General features: G+C 49.6%; 1 protein-coding gene across 3 annotated transcripts in view; it reads right to left on the reverse strand.

The window, feature by feature from the left end:
- Positions 1 to 14,044, reverse strand: part of PMEPA1 (prostate transmembrane protein, androgen induced 1) — a 137,111-nt gene that overhangs the window by 10,621 nt on the left and 112,446 nt on the right. For all 3 annotated transcript variants that reach the window (XM_017815233.1, XM_017815234.1, XM_017815235.1), the window contains one exon: positions 1,190 to 1,344. In XM_017815233.1, coding sequence (XP_017670722.1) covers positions 1,190 to 1,344 — 155 coding nt within the window. The remainder of the gene's footprint in view (positions 1 to 1,189; positions 1,345 to 14,044) is intronic.

Below are 14,044 nucleotides of genomic sequence, written 5' to 3' on the forward strand. Positions count from 1 at the left end.
CAGCCCACGGGATGAAGGGTGAGTTAACTGAGCTTGGGGTTTGCACAGCTCTCCTTCCCAAGGGGAATCTTCCTCAGTCGGCACAAAGCAACTGATAAGGGACCTTCGTCTGCCGCGTGTGGTGTGTGACAAAACGAGCAGCTATGAGGGACAGCCCTGGGCAGCCTTCAACTGCACTGTGCTGAAGGCTGATTCAGTAAAAGATGTTAGGTATCTCCCTCAGGAAAAAAAAAAAAAAAGAAAGTGGAAAAATAGAAGAAAACAAAAAAGCAGGCAATCCCAGTATTTGATAATTTTTCCTGCAGCGAGTACAGATTTGATTCAAGAGAGCACTGTCCCACAGCAGCCTGCCCTGGGACCCTGCAAAGGAGGGGGCATGGAGCAGTGACCTTCAGAGAGCCCTATTGTTTAAAGAGCTCTAAGATCCTTCAGGGTGAAGGCTAAAAAATAAAATAAGTCTCAGTACAAGATACCCCTGCGCTGAAGACAGAGCCAGGGAGGCAGCTGTGAATTAAACACTGTCCTCCAAGAAAATGTGATGTCTTTTCTTCGTGCATCCTTCTAAGTCTCTCTGAGCCACTGCACTTGAGAAAACTGCATGAACCAATATCTGCCTCGAGGCTGGAGAGGTTTCCCCTCTAATCCCTGTCAGAGGTACAATTAACATGTTTCTCCTCAGGCTTTTATAAGGCAGGGAGCCTGGGCTACAGAGAACCTCTCATGCACCCCCTTGGAGAGATTTCTGCTTGTCTGGCTGACAAGTGTTTTCTGGCCCTTCTACCACCAGCAGCGGTGAAAACTGGAGCAAGTCTGTCAGGATTTCCTATTCTCTGCAAGGTAGGCAATAAATTTTTATATAGTCATTTGAGACAGACTGGAGTCAACTCAATAGCCTGGGGCTGCTGAAACAAGGCATATGAACCCCAACCAGCTGAGGGTACGTGGTGGTTTCAGGAACAGGACATGCCAAGAACAGCCTTGTGCAGTTACTTTACTGATGTAAAATCCGAACTGCAAAGCCCAGGGCAAAAGCAGATGCTATGGCTGTCCATAACTTAGCACACAGAGAACCCTAAAGAGCCAGAGGCACCCCTGAAAGGCTCCCCCACCCCCAATAACCGAGAGACACACAATGCCAAGGCCAAACATGATCCGGCACTGGTGGTTGGAAGAGCAGGGTGTGACTTACTGATGAGAGGTTCTCGTCTCGCCGCCTGCCCTGGCTGTGCCGGCTGATGAAGGATCGCGCAGAGAGTTTGTAGTGGTTCAGCAGACACGTGATCACCACCACCATCACCATCATCACCACCACGATTATGATTATCTGTACAAACTCCAACTCCGCTGCAAGAGAGAGAGACAGACAGACTTTGAGCCATCAGGAAAAGCAACAATTCATTGAGCACAAGAACAACTAATGTGGCCGAGATGCGATGACTCTGCTCATCCTTCCCCTTAAAGCTCTCACACGTGCCTACGTGGGCTCTGTGTGCTTTGAGCACAGCTACTTACTTAATAAAAACCTCATTAATTCACTTTTTCACTGTCACAGAAGGATCTCTAGGAGGTATCTTTAAGATCTACAAAGCAGTGTTTCCAGGCTACAACACAGACCAGACTTCCCAAAGCCCTCCTGGCTGCAGGGTGCTAGACATCCCCACTGCCAGGTACAAAACCAGGAGCATCCCAGTGCCTCACTCGGGGCCACACAGCCATGAACCAGCATAATTCATCCTAATGAAACCATTTAGCTGAATGCAAGCTAAATTTCTGCAATTCTCTTCCCATCACCACCACTCCTTCCTCCAGGGAGGACTGGACTGGAGTCCTCCTTGGCACATTCCTGCACCAGGCACACGTCCCCTCTGTCAGGGGCATCACAGTGAGAGCCCAGGGGATGGCACAGCACAGCAGGCACTGGCAGCCCCCCTCTCCATCGCTGCCCATCCGCCACAGGAAGCAGGTGGGGAGACCTCCTGCTTTTCGGTGAGACGCCAGATGGGTGCGATGTGTCTGCCCATGGGGGCCACATCCCGGAGCTCCAGACATCCCTGGGCTCAGGGCTCGGCCACCTGACAGTGGTAGCTTGAGTGGCTTGAACTGGCATAAAGGAAAGCTGCCAAAACCCCTCCAAACAAACAAGAACAAGCAAACAACAGACTATCCGGTTAACTCTGCAGACACTTGGCAGGAGGCAGTAAGAAGCCACTCCTAAAATTTCCTAAGGAAATAATTCCTCACACCTCTCTGAGGCTTAGGAAAATTGAGGACTAGAGGCAAACGTAGCACTCCCTGGGTCGTTATTTCCATGCATCTGGCAGCCAGGGAATACCTGCCATCCCCAAACCACTCAGCCACTTCCCTCCAAACCCCCTTGTGCCAACAGTGCCCAGGGCTGGGCAGCAGCAACTCCACTGCCCAACATAAAGGAGGGGCCAGACCAGCAACATTTAATAGTTCTGGGGATTTACACTTTGTTTGCTTCTCAGTAGGGACAGCTATAAAATCCAGTTTAGGAAAGCTGTGCCCTAAGCTATCGTGGATGCTGCCATCTGTATTTAATCTATACAGACACACACGTATATGTTTGTATATACATGGCAAGGCCCAGCAGACCTCCAAGGGCAGCATCACACCACTCACACCAGCTGGGGTGGCTTCTGCTGAGTCAGGCAAATTTATTATTTTTTATTTTTTTTTTGTGGAAAGTTTTCTCCTGACAGGTGGCATTTGAGTGCCAGTAAAAGCAAATAAATGTCAAGAAAACAGTCCAGGTGGTGAGCACTGCCAGTTACCTTGGAGCTCTTTCTGCTAAACAGCAGCTATTTCTGCCACTGCCCACTGCCTGCAGAAAGCAGAATTATGCCTTGAAAGCAGGAGCCTTATCTGGCACTTCGAGTGAGGGACTTGGAGCACCCCTAAACCGCAGCTCCTCTACACCAGAAGGATGCACATGGGGTGGGGAGAGAGGGATTAAAAGCCAAACGTTGCAAAAGGAGTTTTGCCTTGAAAATGCCTTTCATCTTAAAGGATAAGCTCTGGGTCTTTCACAGCAACCCCAGCAAGGTGCCCCACGCCACTGTGAGAGGAAGAACGTGGATAAAAACCCCCCAGATTCCCAACCATTTGATCCAGCCCCGAAGCAGCACAGCTCACCCTTGGGAATGACAGGCAACCGGACCCAAGAGCTGCCAGCGGTGCCTTGTGCTGGAGAAACTGGCTCAAACAAGAGCTCATTTCTTCTAAACACAACTCATATGCTGCAGAGCAGCCACCCAGCCTGGGTGCAGAGCCCATTTTTTTTTTTTTTCAGAATTCGTTATGGAAAAGAAAAAACTAAACAAAAAAAAGAAAAAAGAAACCCAGAAGTTTTTAGGAAGATGAGTCACTTCAGCCTCAAATGCACCATGTGCTTTGGCCACGGTAAGAAAACACAAGAAAAAATATAAATGGAGCCAGTGATGGAAAACTTCCTTTTCTGTTAAAAAAGGTATTTCTGAAGAAAAACAAGACTAAAGTAGTTGTAAAGGAAAGTTCCTTTCCTAGGATGAGAGGTCCCTTAAATGAACCAAACCTTGCTAAATTGGTCCTGGTACTTTGGTGACCCAGGTGAAGTTTTGGCCATCAGGAAGTGCTGCCCTAATTCCTTCCAAGGAGGGAACACACACAAGATGTGTCACTTACAAATGACCTAAACCAGGCTCCCCCCATACACATATAGACATAGAACCAGCAGAGCCTGAAGCAGAAGAAAGGGTGGAAATTCCATCAGGGTTTAGGACAACACGCCTGCGTCTCGTCCACCCCCATTCAGCCTTCAGTGCTCTGGGACTCCTGTAACTGGAGTATTACAAAACACTTGCCAACAGGTGCAATAGGAAGGCACAGGATGAGTACCAGAACAAAGGGGACTCTGCTTTCCAGCAGGGATGTTCCTCCTGCCCCATCTCTATCCCAAGCCCAGGCTGTGAGGAGCAGCCCAGCCTCGCCATGCCCAGGAGCAAACCCATCCCATATGCAGAGATGAGCTTTAATCCCAAGAACACTCATGTTGCCCAATCTGGCCTTTGGAAAAAATAAAATAAAAGTCAAACCAAACCAAAAAAAGGCCCACACACTCAATTTGTGCTTTTCAAGTTTCAAGAGACTCATTCCCACTTGAGGCACCAAAGTTTCTGCCAACTCTCCCTCTGTTTTAACTTGTCTTCATGGGCTTCATTTGCAGAAGGGAAAAACAAACCCAACACACTGAAAAGCTGGATATACTCAGTAAGATTTTATCCAAGCAGCTCAGTCAAACTAATGAAGAAAGATCATTAAAAACCCCAAGTTTGAGTTAATACATTATTATACAAGTGCAATTCAGCTGCTATGCTAATAAAAAGCCTTTGGGGAATGAAAAACAAGCCAAACTGCAAAGCACATAATTTATAATTCTACTGGTATTCTTAAAAACACACACACAACAAAACAAGAAAAAAAATACTCAACACATTTTGTATTTGGCTTCCTAATCATTGTCACTTTTCAATTAGAAGAGACCTCATTCCATTTCTCTCTGTAATTTTCCCCAGGGGAAGTGTTATAAATGCACTAGGCTTTACAAGATGGGCATGTTCCGCCTCCAAATGCAAAGCAAGGTCACACTAATTTAATTTTGCATAATTTTTATTCCAGAATACGTTTCAAACTAACAGGTTCAGACATCACATTTAAGTGACACAACCTGCTTTTCCGTATTTCCTGTCTAGACGCGGCAGCTCCGGGAGCCGGTCACTGTGCGTGCAACCGTTTTGCAACCAAAGCAATTTTCCCCCCAGATTCTCACCATCCCGAAGCCGGGTGTTCGTGATCGAGTAAAACCTCCTGTCACGTCCCATTCTTCACGTTCACCGCTCGCTTGCCGCTTCCAACCACGCGTGGCCCTGAGCGAGGGTTTCGCGGAAGATTACAGGGACACGTTAACGAGCGATCCGAGACTCCGCTGCTTCCCAAAGCCTGCTCTCCTGCTCGGAGTTATATCTAGGAGGCAGCTCATGTCCTTGCTGCCCACCCCCTGGCCACCAAGACCACAATGCCCTAAAGTGCTCGGAATTTATGCGAGTACAGCCGACGTGGGGGGCACCTCACTGGCACGGCCCCACTCGTCCCACTGAGGACCACGCTCACTGCTCGACAGAAGCAGCTGCAGGAAGGTGCATCTCTGAGCTTCCTCGAGTGCCTAGAAACAAAATACCTGGCACCCAGAGGTGGAAAATCCATTAATATTTTTACAAGGAGGGTGATTTGAGTCAACGGTGACTCTGGGAGCGCCGAGCCTCTGCACACCCTCGCGGCTCACGAGGGCCGCAGGGGAGGTGAGGCTGGGACACACTTTAAATGCATTGCCTTACCTTTTACAGCTACACTACAGTTCATAAAATGCTTACTATAAACTTTATTAATGCTCTTCCTTCCACATAGGCTATCTCTGAGGAAGACAAATGCTCTAAACCACCGGCAAGTATAAAGGAGGAAAAAAAACCACCAAAAACCTGTATTTTGCTGCACTCATTCTGCAGCTATTACTTACAAGTGGACAGAACAGCTTTCAGACAGGGCCTCAGCCAAGATGACCTTTGTAGTCAGCCACGTATAATACACATCTGCAGGTCAAACCAACTATCCATAAGATTCAATTACAATTTCTGTATATACTGTAATGATGAGAAGTGAAGTTACTGAGGAGATAACGGCTAAGCTGAACAAATGTAGTTGCACTAGCCATGATTCCTAAGAAAATAAAAACACAAACTTTAAAAAACCCCAATTCCAGTCATCATAAATGCTGTGGTGCACCATGCTAAAACCCAGGTCTGTTTTGCTGCGACAAAATTAAAGCCAGCAGAGAATCTCCTGCAGAACACTTTGCTTCTCCTTTCACTTCCTCTGGGTATTTTTGACATTAAAAATCCCTTAGTTCTGACTCGAAACATTGCTGGGACAGTTCAAGTATGATAAGTCTGATCACAAGCTCACACAGACTATCCAAAACATGCTCTTAAGGGTGTGGAGAAACAACTCCTGCTGCTGATTTCATCTTCTGGTGGACATCAGCCCGTGTGAGGCAATCCAGGCAGGGTGAGATACCTCCCAAACAAGCCTCGCTGTTCAAAGTTAATGAACCAACAATTTATTTTTACCCAGGATGGATGGAATATGCATCTCAGCTTCTGGATGTTCCCAAGACGGTCCCTCAGAATCAGAGCCCCACTATCACTTGTTTCCTCAGCATTCTTTGGGAAAATACCTTACATCTAAACCTGTGTTTTGAGCTCGCTCTGTGTGCCTGATGGAGAGGAGAGCTGGTTAGAGTCTGGCAAAGCCTCCTCTGGGCCTTGGGAGCGCTAGGAACAGACCCTCCACCACAGGGCAACTTCCAACAGTGCCCCAGCATCTGCAACAGCACAGGTCACAGCAAAGGGAGAACGTGGGTTTGAAATGAAAGCTTTCCCCTAATCTAGAAACTGATATGAATCTGAGCAGCAGAAAAATCCAAAAGGAAGTGAGTACAACGCGGATTTTGCCATTTTAGAAGTTTCAGAGAACTGTGGAAACAGCATTTCCCCCTGAATCACTGTGTGCCATCACTGCCACTGTACATAAGGATTATTTTTAATTAAATGTCACTTATGTACCCAGAGAAAAATCCTGTAAGTGCCTAATGTAAGGAGCCAAGGAAAGCTGAATGTACTGAGCCTCCCTCCACCTCTGATCTTCACTTTCTCCAACACACTTCCAACAACTTTTACACCACAGCTCAGTGGGGCAATGTTGTACAGAGATCCCTCCTGCTGCTGCCTGACGAGCCTCAATAAAACAGGCACAAACAGACTGAGGCTTTTCTAACTTCCCTGTTGAAGGACAAAGAGATGTAATCAAGTCTGGTACAAACCTGGGCAGCACCTCTTTAGTCTCCAGAAGACACAGGCTATGGATGACTTCTCACGGCAGGTCACATGAGCTCCCTGGCCCGGTCCTGCCCTGCAGCCCTTCTGCCCACCCCAGCCAGGGTTTCAGAGCAAGGCTTTGCCCACAGTGGTGGCACATCACAGCCTCTCTCCCTCCTGGATGACAAGGCCATAGCCTATGGATGGAGTCAATGCACGGATAGATGGTGGGGAATGATGTCATTCAGGTTCCTGGGAAGCCAAAGAGGGCAAGCAGCTGGAGCAAAGCCTGGCACGGGAGATGCACCACAGTGAGGCAGAGGAGTGCTCACCCTGACCCCAGGCACTGAGATCAGCTGCCAAGTGCTAAACCCGGGCTCCCAGCCCAGCTACTGCAGAGGGACAAAGTCTTTCCCTGGGTCACTCAGCCCAGGAGCAAGACCAGCTCTGACTCAGCCTCACTGAGGAACTTGGTCCCTCCTGGGACTGCAGAAGGAGCTCAGCCCTCAGTGCAGGCATGGAGCCGAAGAAATCACCAGCAACAGGACACAATTACCAGGCACAAACCTATAAGTGTGACCAGGGAACCCACAGCACAGGGCACCCGAGCCCTCTGCCAGCAACCTGCCCTTGGGCATGTGGGCTGGCAGCAGGATACCTGTCAGCACCATGCACAAAGCTCGGGGAGGCTTAGAGAAAGAAAAGTGTCTCTCTGCCTGCCCCCAGAGCCCCTGCTCCAACTGCGAAGCAGCACTTTCTGCTCCTTGGTGCCCGTGGTTATTTACAGAGCCTAGTTCACCAGGTGACTCAGCACTGTGAGTCAACAGATTCCAGCCGAGAGCCTGCAGTGACACAGAGTGGGGCATCTCAGTGGGGACCACCCAGCAGCAGCACCTGGTCAGCAGCACCAGACTCTGGCACAGCCTCCAGGGACTGGAGACAGTCAGTGCATGACCTGTCCTGAAGCTCCTGAAATCTGTAAATGAATTGCTGCCTGTCACCTAAATATGGGGACACTGTAATGTCACACTGCATGTCCTGGCTTCTTCCGTAATCCTTGGGGATTTAGGGTAAGTTCAACTGACTGCAACACTGTCCTCCATGCACCCCCGTCACACTCCAGAAAAGAAAGTCTCTACACACACACAGAATCTTTCCAGACACAGTAAAATCAACTGGATGAATTAATGAAAAGTGTTGACAAACCTGCAGCGAGCACTTTCATCCCCGATTTTCCATTAACACCTCTGATATCCACAGAGCTGCCCTGGCCGCACGACTCAGAGCAAGACACAGCAGAGATGTGCACAGTCCCGACTGCAGTTCCCTCTCCTCCCAATTTTCTCATCTTTTCATCCACCCCCACCCTTAGGCATCTTCTGTTTGAAGAAGTTCCTCGTAGCCCTTGATGGCAGCGCTTCAGTTACGTCAAAAAAAGCACACAGAAAACATAAATAAGGGTACAGCTGGTTTTTGACTGGGTATGTGTAGATGAAGCCACACAAGAGAGACACGAAGCTGGTGGGGAGAAATCAGTCCAAATCAGACTGGTACCTCCATTAATTTGAAGCTTGGAGCTGAAGAGCATCCATGCATTTTTCCTCCCTGCCCATGACTCCCCAAATCCTGCACTTACAATGTTTGTGGGGCACCCAGCAGGGATGCTCAAGGATTTCAGCCAAGAACAGTTTCAGATCAGTAACCTTAAAGGCTTCTCAGCTTTGCAGCTTGTGCAGTCCCTCAAAGAGGAAAACAAGTCTTGAATAGGGGCAGACCAAGGTCCCCTTCTCCCAGCATCAGTGTCTATCAGCACCCAAAACCTGGGCTGCTTCATTAGCACCCTTTAGCAAACATCCTTCTCAGCTGCTGGTCCAGAGGTCCCTGCCTGCTCCTCTACCCACCAGGGGGCTTTGACAGGCAGACGAAGGACATGACCCAGCATTTTCTCCAACAGACCTGGGCTGCCGCCTTCGCACGAAACTCACTGCCAGTGGGTAGGCAGAGACACTGCCCTAAACTAGAAGTGATGGGTCTGACTTTCAGCCGTTCTCAGCACCCACATCTCCAGCTGAAGGCAGCAGCAAGGGCAGGGGCTTGGGCACCAGCAGGCTGCAGAGGAGGAGGAGACACTCTTATCCATTCTGTCAGCTCCCTGACAGCCCGACTCGCTCCCCTCCCCAGTCTTCGCTGACATTTCAGAGCACCACAGCTCCAGTGGTGCCCAGAGGCACCCTCAAAAACAAGGAGACACACAAGGACAGCCCTTGCCATGAACAGCTGGGAGCCTCCCGCTACCTTGCACGCCCCAATAATTAGGGCACAAAACAAGTCCTAATCACTGCTGGAGAATGAAAGCTGAGGACACCCCGTACCACCTTGCCTTACACACACCAACATGCTGACTTTTGCAAGCAGAGAACCAGAAAGGCCAGTGCTGATGTTACTTAACCAGTCTGCAGCAGGCCTGGACCAAAGCGAGCTCCACAGAGCTGGCCTGAGGTCTGTCCAGTCCTTGTGCTCAGTTTAGAGCCCTGCCTGCCCCAAGACTTTTTGCCTGCCAGCTGCAAGCATACTTGTGGAGAACAAGGGATAGATGTTAAAGCAAAATGTGGGCACACTTTGGAGCAGCATGTGGCTCCCTGGAAGGACCTGAGGGTTAAACTCAGCAGAACTGAGTCCAGCAGAGGTGCAGTTGTTATGCCAGATGCTCATCAAAGCCTCTGTGAAAGGATGTGGGTTGAGCAGTGTAGCCAAAGAGTGGATTTTTTCTATGCAAAGCTAAAGAATGTGAATTTGAAAAGAGTCATCTGAATCTAGTCACCCTTCTGAGCTATGGTTTCAGTAGGGAATAAACTCCCAGCTCCTCAGTGAGTGGCTGCAGGGACTCAGACTCTGCAGCATCCCACTGGAGTGGCAGCAGGGTCAGTGTGGGACCCCTTGCCCTTCCCTGCTCATACAGCATGGGGGAAAATACCCTAGCACAGCAACCACACTGCCCAGTGCAAGCAGCTCTGCCCTGGCACATCCTTCCCAGCCCTGCTTGGAAAAGGGACATGCCCATTATGCTAAATATTACATTTGAACTGCTCTAATTTAAGCAAGAACCAAAACAGCTCCAGGCAACAGCTGGAATCCAAAGGCTGACAGAGAGGGTGCAGCACCAAATGCTGCTCCTGGTTCAGAGTCCATTTCATCCACCAGATGCTGAGCTCCACTCGTTAAAGAGACCAATGTTCTCCCTCTTAGGACAGGGAAGAAGAGATGAAAGAACAAAGAACTTCAGATGGCAGATTACTCACCCTCCCCACTCATCTGTTAGGTCATCTTACAAACAATCAGACCAGGCGAAGTCATTACTGCACTATTTTTGTATTAGCATCTGCTGCATTTATCTTCTAATACCTCCATAAAACAAGATAGGAAGGGCCCATCAGACTGTCAGCAATTGTATTTGTTTACAAGGCAGCACGAGAAGTACTGGAGTAAGTACAGAATATGATCTCGATATTGAGGTTGGCTCCAACCAGCAGCACCCTGAAGCTGCAGCAACACTGAGGCATCAAAGAGACCAGGATCAGTCCCGTGACAACAGGCAGGACAGCTGAGAAGAGCCCGTTGGATTTGGGCCTGGTCCATGCATCATCAGTACAGTTAACAGCTAAACTGCATTTCCAGATTCAGCACGGCCAGTTCTGAGGTAATGAGCAGAAATGACACAGTGCAAAATCAAAGGCAGGCTGAGAGTGGGGAAGGAGGGCAGGGAGCAAGTGGGACTCAAAAAAGGAGCCAGTTTAGAAAAAATATTGCTGGCAAACAGCTGATGGGGCCCCAAGAAGTCCTGTTCATAGTGCCAATTCTTGGGCTATAAGTGTGTTTAATATAGTTCTTTTTCTTCATCTGTCACCTTGGGTAATCAAGTATCACATCCTCTGAGTCAGTGACAAATGATGGCCTCATCCTGCACTCCCACCCCCAATTTTGTTTGTTTTAAAGGAAACGGCCCCATTTCATGCTTAATAGCCACGGAAACATCAGACTGGTCGAGCTTCACAAAATTTTTCAGTTCTTAAAACACAGCAACAGTCTGGGCCTGTTTTCAAAAGGTGACCTTCCTGAGCTCGCATGGCTTAGTGGCAGGGCAGGGAGCAGGGCATGCATTCAAGGGCCAGAAAGGCAGGACCAGCACGGTGGAACTCAGCTTTTACGTGGAAATGGCAAACATGAGAGCTGGGTCAGCAGCTCTGTCAGCTGGGACACTTCCCGGCTCCGAGCAGAGACCTGTCAAATGGAGACGTGTTTAGAGAAACTCCTGAAGACATGAAACAGCTCCCTCGGAGCAATGAGAACTAACAAGGTTCTTTGGGACACCCAGACTCTAAAATCTTGCATACGCCAACCTCTTCTCTCCCTTTTTGTGCCTATTTCTCTCACCCTCCCCTTGTCCAGGGTTTTGAGACAAGGTATTTCATGAACAGTGAGCCTGATCCCAGCCTGCCGAGATGGCTGGAAGGAGTACCTTGCTTTTGAAGTTACTCCCAAGGGTGAGAACAGCTAAACTGGATTAAAAGAATAAAGTCATTTTGATTTTGCACTTAAAAGCAGGTAAATCTGCTTGCTCACTAGAAAACGTGGAGCAAGGCTCACAGCCCCCACCAAGCTGAGAATATCCAGAGTATCTCCTGATCCCCCAGGGGCAGCACAATGGCATCAGGCCTGGGCAGGGGTGAGGATAGAGCATCACCCTTCCCCCTTGAACATAAGCACCCAGAGAGGGACACAGGAACAAGAGTTTACCATTTGCAATCATAAACAGCCTGAACCAGGAAAAAAAAAATCTACCAAATAATGACTGAAAACAAACAATATCTGGATCAAACCCTACCAGCTGACCCTAAAAGATCAGACAGGTTTTGTTTGTCAGGGGTATTTCTAACAGTCAGTAAAAATAAACACATGAATAAATAAGTATTTTCGTATAAGATGGAAACACTCCTGATCAATATGTGGCTGGCTACTGTAGGGTTTTTTTTTTCCTTCCACCCAGCAGAAACTCATGACAAAGGAAAGCACATCTCATTTATGAACTTAGCTATAAATACTTTTGCTAACTGCCATTTAGGAATTTCATTTCCTGCTTGAGCAAGTCCTGTTGAAAGAGGCAATTACCAAATTTGTTTCTAGTTATAGAAATAGATGTTTGTCGCTGCCCACATCTGTTTCGACAGACAAATTGCCAGACGCGGACGCTGCAAGGAGAGCAAGTGTTCCATCCAGGGAGGGCTTTGCCACCTCTCCAGAAAGCTAACGGCAATTAGGGATGGGGTTTCCGATTCCAGCTTCCTTTCAGCCCTGTCTCCCACTGCAAGGGAGCTGCCTCGCACCGACAGGGCACGTGCAGCCTCAGTCAGCCACAGCCACCTGCACCACGTCACACAGTGCTGGAGCCTGCTCCCTCCTCCTGCTGCTGCTGCAGAGACACCAAGGAATATGGGGTTCACTTGTCACCAGGCCCACCAAAACAAGGCAACTTTAATTCTGGAGGTCACGAGGACCCGGTGCACTGCACAGAAAGGCAGGGAGCAGCAAAGCATTCCCCTTGCCTGCAAAGCAGTGAGATGGCACAGGCTGTCCTGCTCCTGTGGGACACTCACAGTGCAACAGCCAGTGGAGATGGGGGTTTACAGCTGCCATCAGCAGGGACCACAGCCTCTCCCAGCTGAACAAATGCTGTATGTACAGGGTTTTACCAGGTCTCCCTCCCCAGTGTCCTCTCTTTCCACTTCCCTCCACTCTGGCTGTCCCCTAGAAAGTTTCCATTTCCACTTATTCTTGGGAAAACCATTTGTTGGTCAATTCCCAACATACTCAGCCACGGCCCTGCTGGAGCCCACTGTGTGTCAGGTGCCCCAGTGCCAGCACCCAACCCCCATCACGGTGCTCAGCAAGTCCTATGGGAACAGCCCTCAAACAGGGGCACCCCAAGAGGGACGCAGGGACAGTGGCAGTGCCACAAACACGACACCCATCGACTCTCACCAACACCCGGCTCAGGGACGTGGTGGAGGCACAGAGAAGCCACAAAGCACCATGAGCTGCAGCCAGGGAACCTCTGCTCCTACAGCATTTCTCCTGTGTGAATGGCTCCCCCCCATCACCTCGCTTGGAGCGAGGAGCCCATCAGCCTTTGGGATCAGTGCCAGGGACCCCGCCGTGCCCCCGCCCCGAGGCTGTAGCTCCCCTGGGAGCTCCAGGACACGCACCCTCGGGCAGCAGTGCCACAGGGGCTGCCCCGGCTCGCAGACGGGTGTCGAAACCCAGATTGAGCAAGTTGGCCAAAGCCACACAGGTCATGACAGGGCTGGAACTGCGACCGGATTTCCTCAGCGCAGTCCAGGGCCGAGCAGCGGGAAACGCTCCCTCCTCTGCCGCTTCCTAAGCGCCCGTTATCATCTGCATCACTCTGCAGCTTTTGCTTACCAAAGGAGTGACCTTTGGCAAGGTAAGTTACTCCCACGGAACAAGGACAATCTTAAGTTACAGACATAATTATGCATCGCAGGAAAAAGAAAAAAATATGCAAAATGCATGCAAATGCCCAGACATGCACACTGCATCTGGTCACCATGGGATTCAAGTTCAGCTCTTGAACTGGTCTGAACTGGTCTCCACCACCAGATGGGAGCGAATGCATGTGCACACTCTCACAGAGATGTGAAAAAAAATTATATTTATATATATATATACACACATACCAGAGTGAATGGAGGAGGTGAGTACAACCGCCCCAAATCTGACAAAATTAAAGGTAATAAATTTACTTCCACCTCAGCTGCAGCAACAGCCTGAGAAAGGTTTTAACTCCCACAGCAGATCTGCTGGGAAGTCTGTTTCGTTGGGGGGGTTTGCATGCCCGGGTTTTAGGGCGCATACAAAGAGAAGCCCCATAACAAGCAGGGTGTGGGGCCAAGAACAGGGATGGGCTCCCCTGCCCTCCCCGAGCATCCCCATCCCGGGCTCTCCTGCCCTCCCCGAGCATCCTCATCTCCATTTCGGGCTCTCCTCCCCATCTCCATCCCGGCCCATCTGTGCCCCTCCTGCCGCCCCATTGTCCCGCT

The sequence above is a fragment of the Lepidothrix coronata genome, unplaced genomic scaffold (assembly GCF_001604755.1).
Source record: "Lepidothrix coronata isolate B3197 unplaced genomic scaffold, Lepidothrix_coronata-1.0 Scaffold49, whole genome shotgun sequence".
Lineage (NCBI taxonomy): Eukaryota > Metazoa > Chordata > Aves > Passeriformes > Pipridae > Lepidothrix > Lepidothrix coronata.